The sequence below is a fragment of the Moschus berezovskii genome, chromosome 24 (genome assembly GCF_049115385.1).
Source record: "Moschus berezovskii isolate FMDL1 chromosome 24, NW_MosBer_1.0, whole genome shotgun sequence".
Lineage (NCBI taxonomy): Eukaryota > Metazoa > Chordata > Mammalia > Artiodactyla > Moschidae > Moschus > Moschus berezovskii.
The window spans coordinates 51,895,117-51,913,589 of NC_142483.1; the positions used below are offsets into that span (position 1 = coordinate 51,895,117).

General features: G+C 40.0%; 1 protein-coding gene across 12 annotated transcripts in view; it reads right to left on the reverse strand.

Moving 5' to 3' along the window:
* Positions 1 to 18,473, reverse strand: part of ARPP21 (cAMP regulated phosphoprotein 21) — a 173,458-nt gene that overhangs the window by 96,395 nt on the left and 58,590 nt on the right. For all 12 annotated transcript variants that reach the window (XM_055414689.2, XM_055414687.2, XM_055414693.2 and 9 more), the window contains exons 6-9: positions 15,501 to 15,645; positions 13,956 to 14,034; positions 13,244 to 13,303; positions 12,379 to 12,519 (exon numbers count right to left, since the gene is read on the reverse strand). In XM_055414689.2, coding sequence (XP_055270664.2) covers positions 12,379 to 12,519; positions 13,244 to 13,303; positions 13,956 to 14,034; positions 15,501 to 15,645 — 425 coding nt within the window. The remainder of the gene's footprint in view (positions 1 to 12,378; positions 12,520 to 13,243; positions 13,304 to 13,955; positions 14,035 to 15,500; positions 15,646 to 18,473) is intronic.

The following is an 18,473-nucleotide window of genomic DNA, read 5'->3' on the forward strand; positions in this document are numbered from 1 at the left end:
CCATTTGAAGTTTGCATAAAAGGAATAAAATAAACATAATAAGATTTTTCCAGGTTGACTTTACAGAGACTTATCTAGAGGTAAGGAGTAATTTTCAGTTTAAACTCATGCAAACTGTAGTTTATGACTGAAATATTACATGTAACTGCACTAAAAATTACCAGTAATGCACTGTTATATTAAAGCTTTTAAAAATCCTTTTAAACACAAATTTAACATCATAGCAATGTTATTTCTTAGCCACAAAATGAATGAAACTACAGTAATATGGTATGGACCTTCATTTAAAATGGTGATGAATTACTTTCAATGGATCAAGATGAGGATGTAACTCTAAGAAAAACTCCTCAAAGCTGCAAAAGGTCGCAGTATTTATTAAATGAATGATAACTAGAGTTTACTATGTATCTCGTGGCCATGCATTATACTTGTCTGCATTTTTTTAGTATATGTGCTGCTGAAGCAAGCACTACATGCCTACATTATTTTTCCTGGAAGATTTTTAGTCCATGAGTTATTTCTACCTGTTTATCATTACCAAACAGCAGGGGAAACAAATCTAATGTTTCTTCTTGATTTAAAAAAAAAAAATAGTTTCCTCTTCTTAAGTTTAAAAAAAAAGTATTTTCCCACAATTCATAGCAGGTGTCCACTGTGGCACTCATTGTTCATGTGTGGAGAACAGCACTAGCATTTCCAGTCTGTCTTGGGATCCCCCAGTCAATCCTTTCAAAAGTTTAAACCATCTCCTCACTGTTCCTGATTAGACAAGGCTCGTGAATTGAGAGGCAGTATGGCCGAGTAACAGGGCTTCCCTGGCGGCTCAGGTGGCAACGAACCCGCCTGCCAATGCACAGGAGACGCAAGTTCGATCCCTAGGCCAGAAGATCCCCTGGAGGAGGACATGGCAACCCACCGCAGTATTCTTGACCGGAGAATCCCATGGATAGAGGAGCCTGGCCGGCTACAGTCATGGGGTCGCAAAGAGTTGGACACGATTTAGTGACTAAAAAACAACAATGGCTGGGTGAAACTCCATTGCATAACTATCAAACTGTCTTACTCAGCTGGTTCCAATTTTAGTTTTCTTTTCACCTGAAGCTTAAAAAAAGATGAGCATGCTTTATTGTGTTTTTTATCTTTTTGATCTAGATGTATTTTCAGTGGTTTATTCTCGCTGCCAGTTTCTTGAAACCAAATTTATTACTTTTCTTCCAAACAGTTCAGCTTAATCACTCCCTACTTCCTCCCCCAACATATACACAAATGAAGAATTCAATTCTACTAAATGCAGAGGAGCATCAAGGGACATCTTTGAATTTCATCCTGAATAATGGAAAGATGGTCATCAACCTGCATACATCTTAACAAAGAAACGTGGCTATACACAACAGGATGAAATGTTTTATGTGTAACACATTCATCAAAAATATTTTAATAGTCAAAAATATTAGAGAAGTCTAAGTGGCCCTGTCCCCTTCACATGGGAAAATATTCAATTACAACATTGATAACTGGTGTGCGTGTGTGTGTGTGTGTGCTCAGTTGCATCCGACTCTGCAACCCCATGGACTGTAGCCGGCCAGACTCCTCTGTCCATGGGACTATCCAGGCAAGAATATTGGAGTAGGTTGCCATGACCTCCTCCAGGCACTTCCTGACCCAGGGACTGGACCCACGTCTCCTGCACTGGCAGGTGGATTCTTCTGCTGAGACCCCTGGGGAAGCACGTTGACAATTGATGTTTCTTATTTATAAAAGAAAGTCCTACATTCTTCTTTACATATTTTATAATTTCCACTTTTACCTTGTCCTTTTGATTCTCTTTTAAATGAGACTGCTGCTGCTGCTGAGTCGCTTCAGTCGTGTCTGACTCAGTGAGACCCCATAGACGGCACCTTACAAATTCATATTCTAGCATTTAAGTCTGGAAACCAAACACCTTCAACCAACAAACTACAACTTCTCTTTCTACTCTGTACCTCAATTCCATTTTTCCTAGAGACATAGTGATACTCTCACAGCCTCCCCAGGAGCAGAAATCTTAAGATTAATAAGACACAGGAACTACACCAAGAAGATTCATTGTAAACAGGCTCTGGCCTTCAACTTCCTCCAAGGCACAAGTGCTAACATGACTGTTCCTCCTCAAGGTGGATCTAGAAGCAACGAAGGGAGCCTGCAGAAACTGGGCCTATTTCTGCTGCCTACAGGAGACCAAGTTGCAGATGGAATGAACCAAGTCACCATAATCTGTCTCCCTCCAAAACTACCATACATATAGGAAAATACCCTATGTAGTATTTATAGTATCAGTTTAGTTCAGTCGCTCAGTCGTGTCCGACTCTCCGCGACCCCATGAATCACAGCACGCCAGGCCTCCCTGTCCATCACCAACTCCCAGAGTTCACTCAAACTCATGTCCATCAAGTCGGTGATGCCATCCAGCCATCTCATTCTCTGTCGTCCCCTTCTCCTCCCGCCCCCAATCACTCCCAGCATCAGAGTCTTTTTCAGGGAGTCAACTCGTCGCATGAGGTGGCCAAAGTATTGGAGTTTCAGCTTTAGCATCAGTCCTTCCAATGAACACCCAGGACTGATCTCCTTTAGAATGGACTGGTTGGATCTCCTTGCAGTCCAAGGGACTCTCAAGAGTCTTCTCCAACACCACAGTTCAAAAGCATCAATTCTTTGGCGATCAGCTTTCTTCACAGTCCAACTCTCACATCCATACATGACCACGGGAAAAAAAATAGCCTTGACTAGATGGACTATATATTTATAGTATATAAATACTATAAATAGTTCATGTATAGTGAACCTTCCTCTGCTGCTGCTGCTGCTGCCAAGTCGCTTCAGTCGTGTTTGATTCTCTGCGACCCCATAGACGGCAGCCCAACAGGCTCCTCTGTCCCTGGGATTCTCCAGGCAAGAATACTTGAGTGGGTTGCCATTTCCTTCTCCAATGCATGAAAGTGAAAAGTGAAAGTGAAGTCACTGACTCTTAGCGACCCCATGGACTGTAGCCTACCAGGCTCCTCCGTCCATGGGATTTTCCAGGCAAGAGTACTGGAGTGGGTTGCCATTGCCTTCTCCGGAACCTTCCTCTAAACTGCTGCAAACTGTAAAGTACAGACAATATCTTTACACACTTATACACCTAGGCTGGCACTTACATACCATGTGTTTATACACAGATGCACAGAGTCCTGATCAAAATGTTCCTGGCTCCTCCAATAAACTCTGAATAGAAAGAAGATGGATCTGATGTATAGCCTGTACTTCTACGGAAAGTATGGTACTGAATGTCTGAGAAATGCTTGGCACTTGAAAGAACTGAGAAAATGGGTCTTATCTCGGTTCTAAGTTTTGCCAGGACAGTTTTTAATCCAGTGTGTTCTGTGGTTCTGGAGTTTTGCATTACAGTTTTAGTATTCATCTTTGTATTAACATTAATTGAGTTCTCTGTTGACTTTTAAAAAAATTAAATGTAAATTAGGATTTTGTTTAAAAAAAAGAAAAGAACAACCAAAAAACAAATACAATGGGTCTGGTCTCAGTGAACGGATAGTGTTTGGTTTGCCTCTTGCCTTTATCATCATTTGCGGGTACTGATTCTGTTCATGTTAGTTCTTGTTCTCCAAACCTCAGTCGTGGCTGAGTGACAGGAGTGGTGGATTTCAGGCTTGATCTTCTGTGAACAGACCAGATAAGATCAAGAAAAACTCTCAGCCTAGCTCCATCTGCCTAGAATGCTGTGAACTAATTAGCTAGATACTTGGAAATTATTTTTAATGCATACAAAAGTTCTTTTTAAAAAAGTTACATCCAAGATATTAACACTATAGAGGGTATGTGCATGTTTCATTCCAAAATTAAACAGTAAATTATACATTCAATACTCAGGGGCCCATAAATGATTTCACATTGTGAAAGGAACATAACACACTTTATTTTCTCTCCTCAACGATGTATGTCTGTCTTACCTACAGACTCTGGTGTTGTCTGAGGTATTTGAGGAAAACGATATGAGAAAACACATTGGAGAGAAAAGACATGGCGGTTGACCAATGTTAATAAATAAGTCTTAACTTTGGGCTGGAGTACTGTTTAAAGAAGTAGGTTGGGTGTTTAGGAAAAAAAAATTGTCATGGTTTTCTTGAGAGGAATGTAATTCTTCACTAGGTTCCTGACCTTTGGCTTCAAGTCAGATGATGTTCAACACTTTTCCTATAAAAAGTGTAGAGTACATTTGCCCTGTTTAGAAATGACGGGATGCCAACCAACTCAAAGAGTTTCCAAGAGGTGCTTGGAGACAGTAATACCAGGTCCTCTTCAGAAGATTAATAAGCAAGCATCATCTCAGGACGCTGCTTAGTTCATTCCCACTGCCACAGGAATTCCCACATTCCAGCCAAAGGAAAAGGAGGAGAATAGATGTGGGAGGAAGAGCATGGGTCTTTTGGTTTGTGTTGGTATAAATGCACTTTATCACCTGCCGGGAGTGAAGTGGTTAAGGCTCAAGAACTAAAGGTTCCCACCTTCAACCTGGGCCCCTTCAGGAAACTAAGCAGAACAGATGCCCCGTGACCCTGCCGTGTTGCTGGCCACTTCTCACTAGTCTGTCCCGAGAGGGTGGCGGGTCCCCCAGTCCTGTTCACAGGGAAGTCAGCGTGCCTCATCTCAGGGATGTTTAACCAAGTCAACTGGGCTCAAAGGCTTCACCCAGAGAGACGCTCTGTGTGGCCGCATCAGAACAAGTTCTTGAGATTTATCAAATAGCTAGCTCGGTGGATCATCCTTCAGGCAACAAGCAAGCAAACCATGGAGGTCACTACATACCACTCCTCACTCCTGGCCGAAAGCCACGTCCACACTGGGAATCAGGCACTTGGGCTCGTGTCACCCTCAAAGTCTGCCTTTGAGTCATATTCTTGTTTCCCGCTTGTGAGGGCCTGTAACCTCTCTCCCCAGCAGACCCGCCATTCCTTTCCTTGCTCTGTGCTCTTAGACTAGGGGATTGGAGGCAAAGATAGTGGGAGAATGTGAAAGACAAAAGAAAAAAATGTTCCAGAGAGGACAACGTTTTAATATGAAGATTTTTTAGAACTAAACAGCTGCTCTGACACATGCAAAGGCATTCAGATATACTCTGCCTATGACCGATCTTGGCCCTTTGGAAAATACTAAGGAAAGTAGATGGCTTCTAGTCTTCAAATGATATACCGTGAACATGCATCTTTTCTCTCAGAGGAAGAAAAGGAGAGAGAGGTGTAGAAATTGTCTAAGAAAAGAACAATGAGTGGCTCCGGGCTACACAGGTAGAAAAATAAGGAAAAGAGAGAAGGTGAAAATTAGAAACAGACACACAGAGAAGAACAAAGCTTCTCATAAAAAAACAGACCCACGTATTTGCAGCATTCACACACACATATTTTAAAGCACTGTTCACCTTTTAACCTCAATCCTGAATATCAAAAGTAACACGGGACTCCCCTAGTGATCCAGCAGTTAGGAATGAAAGAGCCATGGGACACGCGTTCGATCCCTGGTCCAGGAGCATTCCATGAGCTACAGGGTAACTAAGCCCATGCACCACACGTACCGAAGCCCGAGTTCCAGAACCCCTGAGCTACAGCTACTAGGGCCCACGCGCCTAGAGCCTGTGTTCCGCCACTAGAGAAGCCGCCACGACGAGAAAGCCACAATGAAGAACAGCCCCCAATCTCCGCCAATAAAGAAAGCCTGTGCACAGTAAAAAAGACCCAGCACAGCAAAAAAGAAAAATAGATTTAAAAAGTAACGTGAAAGAAAGGAAATACATTTTAAATATCACTTGCAGTACCAACTTGCACACACCCTAATACCTCTGCCCCAGATTTCCAAGGGGCTCATCTGGTGTGGCCAAATAATCTGACAGTTAACAGAGAATTCCAACAGAAAAAAAAATTTGTAAGTGCTAGAGATGAAAACATAGTTCTGGCCATACGCCGGGGAAAGAGAGCCCGACTAAAGCAGAAAAAAGACCGAGCCTCAGTTCAAAAACTCCATTATCATTTCAACAAGATGACAGTCCGTTCTAAACAGAGGCGTCGCCAATCACGAAGACTGCTTTGTGGGCTGAGTGCTGTGCTGGATGGCTGCGGTGACACCTGCTCACCTGTCCTCTCCCTGCCCAGCCCTGAGAAACAACTGGGACAAACACGGTGGTGCCAGGGGAAGGCGACTTTCCTTTGCTAACTCTCCACAGTGCATCAGTTCACTTGGAAGAAGGCACCTTTTGGGAATGAATCCCAAATGAACACAATTCTTATTTCTTCCTTTCTCTGGATGACTACACCCTTAACCCCATGCTCCTGTGGCTATGACATGAAAACATGCATTTGGACAACTGAGTTGCTTGGAAGAGTAATTTTGTGTTCACACAAAGGACAGGCTCATCTCCTGCACTGACATTACCAGTAAACATAGTTTTTTCATTCTCGAAAACACCTATTGAAATGGAGTATAGGAAGTTTCCACTGACTGTATATCACTCCCTCTAAATACTGCATATTTTTCCCCAAAAAATCGCACCTTATAGCGGTGAAAATCTGGCAAATGCTGTCAGATCGGAGAAAGTATCTGTTATTTACTGATACCACTGAGTGAACCTTCAAAACAATTTTCTCCCTCAAGCATTGTTTCTTATCAGACCACGAAAGACTTAGGAGTGGGAATTCTCAACCAATCCAGGAGATCTTGAGGATGTCCATCAAGATAGTCTGGATTGTTTTGCCTTAAAGACAGATTACTTAGCAACATTGTTCTTGGCATGAGACACACTGGGCTGAGATCATTGCTTCTCTGGAGGTCCAAAACTGAGTCTAGCATGCAAGCTTCAGTAGTTGTGGAGCCCTGCAGGATATGGAATCTTCCTGTACCAGGGATCAAACCTGTGCACTTAACGTTCTTCTTCTGTAAAATGAGGTTCTCATGACTTAGGTTCTAAGTTTGCTTTTAATATTAAATGAAATAATATACATTAAATAAGATGTAAAGTATCCAGTACAACTGAACAAATAGTATGTAATGCTATTATAAGTGATTGTAACTATCTGAAAAGTCTGAGATATTTTTTTCCATCATGAAAGGATGGATGTATTATATGTGAAGATATCAGAGAAAATACTAGAAGTGATGGTAGTACACACGCATGTGTATATATAATCCCCACAGTCTATTGTCATGACTTAAATATTTTGAACTTCAGGTGAAACTATTTTCTCTTCATGCAAAACTTAGTATTTTCAAGACAAATTCTATAGGCACTTAAACTGCAGACAAACTAGAAAAATAGGAATTCTGGAAATAAATCCCAGCCAATATCTAGTTGACAGGCATCCACTTCAGAGGAACTCCTTACATGCCAGCATGGTCATTGAAAACGAAAAATTAAAAAAGGAAGTGTTTTCCCTCCCTCGGCCCTTCAGTTCATTTTTGTATCTTCCATCCACAGTTTTCTGCCTTTCTCCCAATCTACAATGACATTTAAATTATGCATCTCCATGCATTTGTTTTGGGGTACCATTAAAGTGTACACATTGAAACGGTATCTCCAAAACACAAAACCCACACAGAATCTTCTGAGGAATTTCCATCTCAGCCTCCTTCCTTTACAGAAATGGAAACATTTTCATCTAATAATATATCTAAGCCGATATGGTCCCCACAACCATCATAGGCCAGTTATCCCGATGGCACAACTCTAGAAATTATCAGAGTCAAAAATATGCAAGACACCTAGAACCTGAAGAGATGTTCTCTTTTGAACTTTAATTCCATGAAAACATGGCAACAGACTTTCAACGTCAAATATAATTTCCCACAGAACTACATTCCTCCTTTGCTAAAACTGCTCCAAGTGATACAGGTCCTGAAAATGTGACTGGATACTATTTATAAAAGACATTAAGTTCATCTTTTTCTCTTGTTCTGAAAGATATTAGCTTCCCCCATCCCCATTTCAATCCCTGGCCAGAGCCACTCAAATCAAGGATAGCCAGAAAGGTGTCTGGAATAGAGTGGTGGGATTTGACACAGCTGTGGATGAAAGATTATTAAATTCAACTCTTCAGGAAATACCTTGATTGTCCATGCCATACAGTCATTCGTTTTTTTGTTTGTTTGTTTAGGAGTCACAGAGTGGGTACTAAATGTTGTTGATCAAAGGCAGGAACTAGACAAAATGCCTAGCGGCCCAGGCACTTTGTTATAGGAACAATACCTGAAGGTGTTCCCTGCACAGGTTCTTCTGCTCTTCCTCAAGGCATGAACACATGGCATCTATTGGAAACTGGTCGTTAAAGGGCGGGGCAGGGGGGGAAAGCTAGTGTTCTTTTGGAAGTGAAGTCTGATTATATGATGCTCATTAGCAGAAAAGAAAAGCTTTAAGGGACAAATTATGTTCTCCAGTGGTATTTGAAAACTTGTAAGAATCACAAGGATTCTGAGATTTGATCTACAGAACTTTCTGAAATAAAGGGAATGTTATGTATATTCTCTAATAGGTGCACCTGAAATATGCCTAGCCTGACTGAGGAACTGAATCATAAAGCTTAAATTATATTTCAATTTAAGTAATTTAAAATGTAAATAGCCACATATAACTAGTGACTACTGTATCAAACTGATTGTAAGTTTGGAGCCATTGCTGAGTTACCAAGAGCCTTTATACAAAGAGTGGTTTATTTTCTCAAGAACTGTTTGACAAGGAAACAGGTCTCAAACGTGTGTATTAATATTTATGACTATGCGACTGCAAAATCAGGGTGAATTAAACATAAATGCACTGTCTCTACAAGTTGAAACCACATCAATCTACTTGATCTATGGGCTTTTCCACATCTGTTATGGCCTTACAGAGAAAGAATTAAAAGGACAGAATTGCTTGCCTAGTTTGCAGTCAGTGTGTCCCTGCGTTATAGTATCTGAAAATCATAAGGAAACCTAGAATGAAGAATGAAAAACAGCAGCAGCGACTGGCAGTATTTAATAGGGAGGGAAGGATTAAAGGACAGTGATCTTTCAGTCCTGCTACTGTTCAAAACAGGAGGTCCATGTGCCAACACTCAGATAAAGTGGAAAGTTAATAAATTTTAAGATGTGTTTTGCCCTCACAATAAAATGCAACCACAGGACCCAAGACTTCTGAAGCTCAAGGGCCTTTAAACATTAACCATTCCAAACTCCCTCCTGCAGATAGATAAATAATCTGAGGTCCCGAGAAGAGAAGCGCTCAGTGTCTCTGAGAAAATAGCCAATCTCAGTAGTCCCAGATCTCCCAGCTTGAGTTCTCCTGACTATGACCTTCATGCTCATTCTGCTCAACGCAGACTGAGCCTTGAGCAGAGAAGGGGCATCATCTCCACCCCAACAAGTCCCAGCCTCCAGAGAATAGAAAGTAATGTCTGAACCACATTGCTGACACAAAAGTTCCCTTTGGTGATATGGCATTCCTAACAACCATGCAACGTGCACAATTTACCAAACACAAATGTCTTAAGAAATTGCTTTATAGGAGGACAGTTTTTCAGTTTAATGTGTACTGTGCTATAAAAATGGTCTGTGCTTCAAGGAGATGTGGGTTCAACAGACACAGTTCGAAGTTTCTAAAGCAAATGACCACTCACTTTATGTTTTCAGTGACACCATGAAAACACAGTGAGATAGAAGCAAACAATTGTTGAAAGAAGTAAAACCAAACAAGCAACCTTCTTTTAGAGCCAGAACTTAGGTATTATCTGGTTCAAAAAACTCCGATTTTACAAGTGAAAAAAAACTGAGAGGGCACATTTTACATGACTTATTTCAAATCACCCAGGTGGTAAGTAAAAGAATTGGGTCTTAGAGGCCAGACTTCTGTCTCCGGGTTTGGAGTTTTTGTTATTCTAGAAACCACAGTAAAATCAATGTCTTGACACCAGAAAAAGAAAGAAAAGGATAATTATCCTATATGTGTTATTGTTGTTTTTAAATGTCCGTTAATTTTAATTGGAGTTGTAGCTGACATAACATGCTCCATGTTTGGAATAAAATTGTGTTTCAGGAGCTACGGAGCAGATCAGGGAATAAATACACTTTCAGTTCAGTTCAGTTCAGTCGCTCAGTCGTGTCCGACTCTCCGCGACCCCATGAATCACAGCACGCCAGGCCTCCCTGTCCATCACCAACTCCCGGAGTACACCCAAACTCATGTCCACAGAGTCGGTGATGCCATCCAGCCATCTCATTCTCCGTCGTCCCCTTCTCCTCCCGCCCCCAACCTTTCCCAGCATCAGAGTCTTTTCCAGTGAGTCAACTCGTCTCATGAGGTGGCCAAAGTATTGGAGTTTCAGCTTTAGCATCAGTCCCTCCAATGAACATCCAGGATTGATCTCCTTTAGAATGGACTGGTTGGATCTCCTTGCAGTATAAGGGACTCTCAAGAGTCTTCTCCAACACCACAGTTCAAAAGCATCGATTCTTCGGCGATCAGCTTTCTTCACAGTCCAACTCTCACATCCATACATGACCACGGGAAAAACCATTGCCTTGACTAGACGGACCTTGGTCGGCAAAGTAATGTCTCTGCTTTTTAATATACTATCAAGGTTGGTCATAACTTTCCTTCCAAGGAGCAAGCGTCTTTTAATTTCATGGCTGCAATCAGCATCTGCAGTGATTTTGGAGCCCAAAAAAACAAAGTCTGACACTGTTTCCACTGTTTTTCCATCTATTTCCCATGAAGTGATGGGACCAGATGCCATGATCTTTGTTCTCTGAATGTTGAGCTTCAAGCCAACCTTTTCACTCTCCTCTTTCACTTTCATTAAGAGGCTTTTAAGTTCCTCTTCACTTTCTGCCATAAGGGTAGTGTCATCTGCATATCTGAGGTTATTGATATTTCTCCCAGCAATCTTGATTCCAGCTTGTGCTTCTTCCAGCCCAGCGTTCCTCATGATGTACTCTGCATATAAGTTAAATAAGCAAGGTGACAATATACAACCTTGACGCACTCCTTTTCCTATTTGGAACCAGTATGTTGTTCCATGACCGGTTCTAACTGTTGCTTCCTGACCTGCATACAGGTTTCTCAAGAGGCAGGTCAGGTGGTCTGGGATTCCCATCTCTTTCAGAATGTTCCACAGTTTATTGTGATCCACACAGTCGAAGGCTTTGGCATAGTCAATGAAGCAGAAATAGATGTTTTTCTGAAACTCTCTTGCTTTCTCCATGATCCAGCGGATGTTGGCAATTTGATCTCTGGTGCCTCTGCCTTTTCTAAAACCTGCTTGAACATCTGGGAGTTCACGGTTTACATACTGCTGAAGCCTGGCTTGGAGAATTTTGAGCATGACTTTACTAGCGTGTGAGATGAGTGCAATTGTGCGGTAGTTTGAGCATTCTTTGGCATTGCCTTTCTTTGGGATTGGAATGAAGACTGACCTCTTCCAGTCCTGTGGCCACTGCTGAGTTTTCCAAATCTGCTGGCATATTGAGTGCAGCACTTTCACAGCATCATCTTTCAAGACTTGAAATAGCTCAACTGGAATTCCATCACCACCACTAGCTTTGTTCGTAGTGATGCTTTCTAAGGCCCACTTGACTTCACATTCCAAGATGTCTGGCTCTAGGTCAGTGATCACAGTATCGTGACTATCTTGGTCGTGAAGATCTTTTTTGTACAGTTCTTCTGTGTATTCCTGCCACCTCTTCTTAATATCTTCTGCTTCTGTTAGGTCCATACCATTTCTGTCCTTTATTGAGCCCATCTTTGCATGAAAAGTTCCCTTGGAATCTCTAATTTTCTTGAAGAGGTCTCTTGTTTTTCCTATTCTGTTGTTTTCCTCTATTTCTTTGCATTGATCACTGAGGAAGGCTTTCTTATCTCTCCTTGCTATTCTTTGGAACTCTGCATTCAGATGCTTATATCTTTCCTTTTCTCCTTTGCTTTTCGCCTCTCTTCTTTTTACAGCTATTTGTAAGGCCTCCTCAGACAGCCATTTCGCTCTTTTGCATTTCTTTTCCATGGGGATGGTCTTGGTCCCTGTCTCCTGTACAATGTCACGAACCTCCGTCCAGAGTTCATCAGGTACTCTATCAATCAGATCTAGTCCCTTAAATCTATTTCTCACTTCCACTGCATAATCATAAGGGACTTTACAGCCTAAATTTTATCAACTTTCCTGGCCCACAGATAATCTTCTATAGATAAATGCCACTACTGCTGATAAGAGCAAGAGATAAATAACACTGCACATTTTAAATGCCATGTACTTTGAACTGTATGCTGTGTTCTCAAAAATGAATCCACAAGAGAAAGAGAAAATGTGAAATAAATACAGTGAAGGGGCTTACATTCTTGTGTTGCTGGTCTTGTTGATGATGACCGATTTCCCTGTTTGATCCACGTTGTGATCCAGCCCAAAGTAAGCGGCCACTCGATGGACAAGCATCCTCTGATAGGATGACATCTGAGGAAACTTTTTATAATGATTACTGGAAAGGAATACAAGAAACAGCAGTATCAGCATTTTTGTTTCTGGCCTGTAGTACATTTGAGAGATACACACACAAAACCATTTCTTTTTCATCCGAACCATTAAGCTTATTTCATTCCTGGCATCACTCGATGTTCTCATTTCCAGACCAATTTTCCACTTATAGATGTATTGATTAAAGTACAATAAGTGTTTTTGTTTTAGAGTTGTGCATTTCTCAGACCACAGAGAACTCAATGTTTGTTGGAAAGTATATTCTGTTTTAGGCCAGGAGACCTTATCCACAGAGCCAGGCACAGCAACAAATGACACGACATAACACGGGACTGCAGATGTCTATCTGGAGATGTCACTGCACGGCTGACGCTGAGAGCAGCACAATTATTTCCAGGCATAACTGACTACAGCCAGCTGGAGCCCATTAAAAAACTATAATAAAAACCAAAAGGGTTGCCTCTCGTTACTGCTGCTCAATGCTAATCAGTGGCCCCCTGTTTATAGCCATTTTGTCAGGAATTTAACAAGCAGGAGTACACATGGTCCAAGCAACAATTCCCATCAGCACATAGCTCCTAACTCCAATAGCATCTCTATTTAATGAGTCAGCAAACATATTAAATAATGTTTTATCTACCCCTAAATCTTTCCAGAATGAGTGATTAAACCCATACAGCAAACCAAGACACATCAGATTCATTAACTGGTACTGCGATTCAACATACTTGTTGTCACCAATGAAATCAATAATTTCCTGCTCCATTTTCAAGAGTATCATCCTGTCTCTGCAAAATAAATGTTAAAATGAAAAGGCTTTATGGACTGTCCATTCCCAAAGACTTAACAGTTTCATTTACATGTATGGAAAAGATTGTTTAAATCTATGTAGCTACAAATCAGCATCTAACTCTTCTCTGAAATGTGATGTCGAAATATCTGTAATTCCATTCTCCTTAAGGTGATTCCTCATCTGTTAAGTATGTTCTACTATTAAAACCTTTGTAGTTTTTAATGTTAACTAAGACATGCAAGGTATTTGGCCCATAAAACACACCACATAAATTGTATATTTCAAATTAATAGGAAACTTTAACAAAGCTAAGCCCAAGTAGTTGGTTCAATAGCTGCCCTGAAGCATATTTGACATTGCTTCTCATTCTCTATATTTTCCCCCTTAATAGGTATCTCTTTGTGACCAGAAAAGCAGAACTTGTAAACTATAATTTATTCACTGGACAAGTACCCAGGAATTAAGACTAGCTAAAAACAGTAAACACGCAAACTATTAGCAGAAAAGAGAAAATACAAGAGACAGTTTAAGACATCAGAGATGGACTCAGCCTTCTACAGCTTCCCTCTTAGAAGTGTTTGCATAAATGACTTTATTGTGACATTCTACTTGACTGCTCTAAAAACAAGACTTACTTAATGATTTACCTGGAATTATTCTTTAATGTGTTAATCAGAAACTCATGTAAATCTATGCCTGTAGAATCCGTATATTCTTGGCTGCAATCTGAAACAAACAGCAGGATGGAGTTATGAGAAAAGGCCGGGGCGGGGGCGGGGGGGGGCGGTGTTGGGAGGTGGGTTGAAAAGGTTTATCCCAACCTTTCCCTTTTCCCTTACGCTCAGGTAAACTTTAGGTGAATCTACTGGTGTTAGATGCACTTGTTACGAAACTAGCAACCTGGCAACATTAAATCAGGATGAAAATTAGATTCGGGGATTAAGAACACTCAGTAGATTTCCAGTGTGGAAAGACCTAGCTGTCATAGGAGAGGAAGAGGGCGCGGTCCGGGTGGGCGGGTGGGCGGGTGGAGTCAGATGTCATGAGTTCGTTTTGGGCTGTCAATCAGCAAGGGCATGACCTCTCCATGACAGTGATGGGGACTCCTAACCCACAGAGAGAACTCTCAAGAGCTTGAGATACCATGGAACCTTCTTTCTCTTAAAATGGAGAAGGCAAAAACTGAATGCTCTGTTGTAAAACTGTCTAAATATTAACTGATACAAAATATAGGAGGGCATTAAATATTTCCAAGTCTTTCAAGTCTTTTGATGCTGTCTAAAGCTTAATTTCTAAAGCCATCTTAGGAAGCTGTACTTGTTTACTCTCGGATACACCTTGGTTTTAGATGTTCAGTGGCTGAGACAATCATTATAAGCAGATCTGTGGTTATGGAGCATATGTGAAGTAGTTGTCATTTCTCAGCTGATCAAATGCCTTATACTGTTCTCAGGTATTTAAAAAAATTAGTCTATTGCCAATCTGTTTATTCATGGAATTCTTCATATCAACTTAATTTTGTTTTTACTTTTCTTTCTTTTTATTTTTTTGTTTTACTTTTGTATAATTATATGTAAGGCAACAGGTCGAAAAGTCTGGATTGTAGCTTTGGGGTTTTATAAGGAATGACTTTTGGGGAAGAAATTTTTCCTGAAGTAGAAGTGTGTATATTTTACATGAGACATGATGGGGCAGTATATGGGTTGCAGAGACCAAATTCATTTAGGCCAGATAAAATGTTAATATGTGTTCTATTGACACTGACATATACATCTGTGCTCTGGGGACACCACTTAACACTTATCAACTGAGAATTGCCAATCCACCATCTTTCGTTTAAGATAAACATGAGACTTAAAAGATATACAACTGGGTACCATTACTGTTCATCAATTCAAATTAACTGGAAATCTGAATTAAGAACAGATTTATATTCACTCCCTTATACAAACTTCTCAAAAATAGATCCAAGTGAATATCCAAAGAAATATGTGATCCTAAAAATAATCTTTTTAGACACACAAAAATGACACCATGAACAGAAAAAAATCAAGTTCACATCATCTTTTACACACACACATAAAATTTTATGCACATTTTGGTGGGAGGTGATATTTGTGTAAAGTCTAGAATGTATTCTGTGACTAGTTATGTATAAACTGAGTAAGTTAAGGAAACATTTTCACATTCACCTTTTGATAACATTCTGATCTTGGGTTTTTCAGAAGTTTTATCTTTGTTTTTATCCTTTTCTTTTTCTTTTTCAGAGTCATCTTTCCTAGATTTATCCTCCTCTTGCAGGCTGGGAAAACTGGAAAGCTGTAAATGAATTGATTCCTGTTGGGGAAAAAATATAATAATTTAGGGCCAGATTTAAGAATCTCTGTCTGGTTTCCATTTTGCATAGAGATTATTAAGAACAGGAAAATGAAAGCCAGGTAGATTTTTTTTTTAATGGTAAAAAAATTATACCTGTCAGAAAAATAATTGCTCTTTAAGATGAATTAACTTTGGAGGTCAATGGAAGGTCATGAGAAGTAGCTAGTACTAAAACTTTGCCTTGTGAATATTAATGGCAAGCAAGCTAAATTCCTGTAGATCACAACTCTTATTTTCTCTATAGGTTTATTTCTAAACACTTAGGGAAAATTTCTTTATCAATAAGTTTGCATCACAGCTACTATCATGTCTTAAAAATTAACATAAAAAAGAGGCTTCTGCAAGTTCTTTTATATAATTCCTTGAACAGAAAAAATTGGCACAAGCACAGACAGATATTACATGAATCATAATTACAGAAAAAACCAGACATAAATAAAGGCTATAATAGCCCATTTACAATTAAAATTTTGTTTCAGAGCCACATAAATACTGATTTCTATCACTATGAAAAATAAAAATACAGAATTGAAGGAATCCTAGATATGGGTTGTCCTATGTTGCTTACAAAAGCTATTAATAAAGCATTAAAACTTACAATAAGCACTGCCTTTTGGAAAAGGTAGAAAATAGGACTATATTTTCCATCAGTTAAATATAAATATTTAATATTATTTTAATCCTAGTATCAGTGAATCCTTTCAAGATGTAGGAGTCTCTTGAACTAATGCATGGTTGACCATTTACAGGATTTGGACTGGATCCACTTTTATATTTATTGATTTTGCACTGAAACAGATCATTTCATATGAACCCATATATCAGCCATTTGGATGATAGTATGTTCACTGTTTTGAAGAAGAATGAGCCAAATTATGTTTTTCAGTTTTATGAAAAAACTATGCTATGATTAAAACTATGACAAATGAGCCAACATTAAGCCCACTGGTTCTTATGTAAGAGATCATCTAATGGGAAAACTTTCTTCCACTGGCAACATTAACATTTATGATGCAGGGGAAAAAATATTTCCAATGACTAATAGTGTTTCCCACTGAAAACTAAACTAAGACTTATCTACATGTGACTAAACTGATGTCTATACATCCTCAAATTACGGCCAATCTGGGATTCTTAATGGTTCTTGGTGAACCTAGCTGATCTGACAAGCAGAAAACCAAAGTACTCCAATGGCAAGTTTCTTTTTTGGGAGGGGCTCTATTGTGTATTCTTGGCTGGAATAAAAAGTCACCATGGTTGGAAAGCTGCATGATACAGAGTATGAATTAAAATACATTCTCATGGTAAATATTTATCTTAGCCGGGTTTCCTGATATCCACATGTTTATCCTGGGGATGGCCATATATGAAACTGAGTGTAATTTGATGATAAGGTCTTTTATCACAGCACTTGGGACAGAAATGTCTTAGTCTGCAAAGATTCAGGCAGACTTTGGTGTTACAGTTTGCTTCCACTTGCTAAGGAAAAAGCTGGAACATTTTTGCTCCGAGTGGGGGAGAATCGATTCGACAGTGGGTCAGGAGAGGAAAGCGAAGGTCCCAGGTCAGGAAGTGGTCTCATTACTTCTTCAAAACCAATTGATCCATCCAGCCTCGGTAAGTTTAAATCTAAAATCAAAGAGGCTTGGAAATATGAATGCAACAGCAGAGTCTAAAGGACATTATTAAAAAAATAAAAATGTACAAATTCCTGCCATGTGTTGATAAACACTATAATCAGAAAAACACCTGCCTTTTCTACACATTATGGTGTTGAAAGAACACACGAAAGTGCTATAGAGTTGGTAAAAAACAATCTGTTCTTTTTTAATATTTTTATTGATATGCTCAATAATAAAATACAAGTGTTAAATACATCAGTACAGGATAACTTTTATCTCCAACAACAGGAAGAGAATGATTCAAGCTGCAGTAACACACTGATAGGTCAAGAGTATAACATTAGAAAAGAAACACTTTAACTTAAGGACAGACTGAACCATCTGCTATGGGTCTGAGATCAAGTAATACAGGTAGCAAGAGTTCTTTCCCACACAGGAAAATGAAGGCAGTTATCCAAATACCGTGAATACACACACATTGGGCGAGCCATACAATCCGTATACCGTACACTTCGGCCACTGTTGTCAGGGATTCAGTTCCCACATGCTGTTAAGTGCCGGTGGTACCTAACGAAGGCATTGTATGCAAGCTCAGAGGGCTGCTTCTTTATTCTCTAAAGGAGCAGCATGGCCACTTGCTTATAGGTGTGGGATGGCGGCGGCCCTGCTCCCACCGCCTCAGCCAGTCCCAAGGAAGGCTTGCAAGTTCTAATTCCTACAAAGCTAGTCTCAGTTACTCAGCATGGGGCCAGCAGGAGCAAAGTACCATTTGCCTCTTATTTCTCTGCTCCAATTGCAAGGAGTAGCCTAGACTTAGGTCCAGGGTGGGCACAATGATACAGATGATCACTTGAAAAAAAATCTCCTCCCAGTACCTCATCAAATAGGATTAAAAAAATCAGATGAAATCTATAAAGGCTGTGTTCTTCTGCCTGGCATTCGGAGTAGGGGACCACTGGGGCATTATTTCTCCCAGAGTCTGTCATTCTGCAGAATTAACATGTATTGTGTGCATTACATCACAAGCCATCCATCCACACTGAATGATATAAGCTGTGATATTCGCCTCATTCCCCCTTTTGAATCTCCATACAAAAGAGAAGCACAAATAAAATGCTGAACAAAAGCCACATGTTTCTCAGAGCCCAAAGAAAATAAAACTTG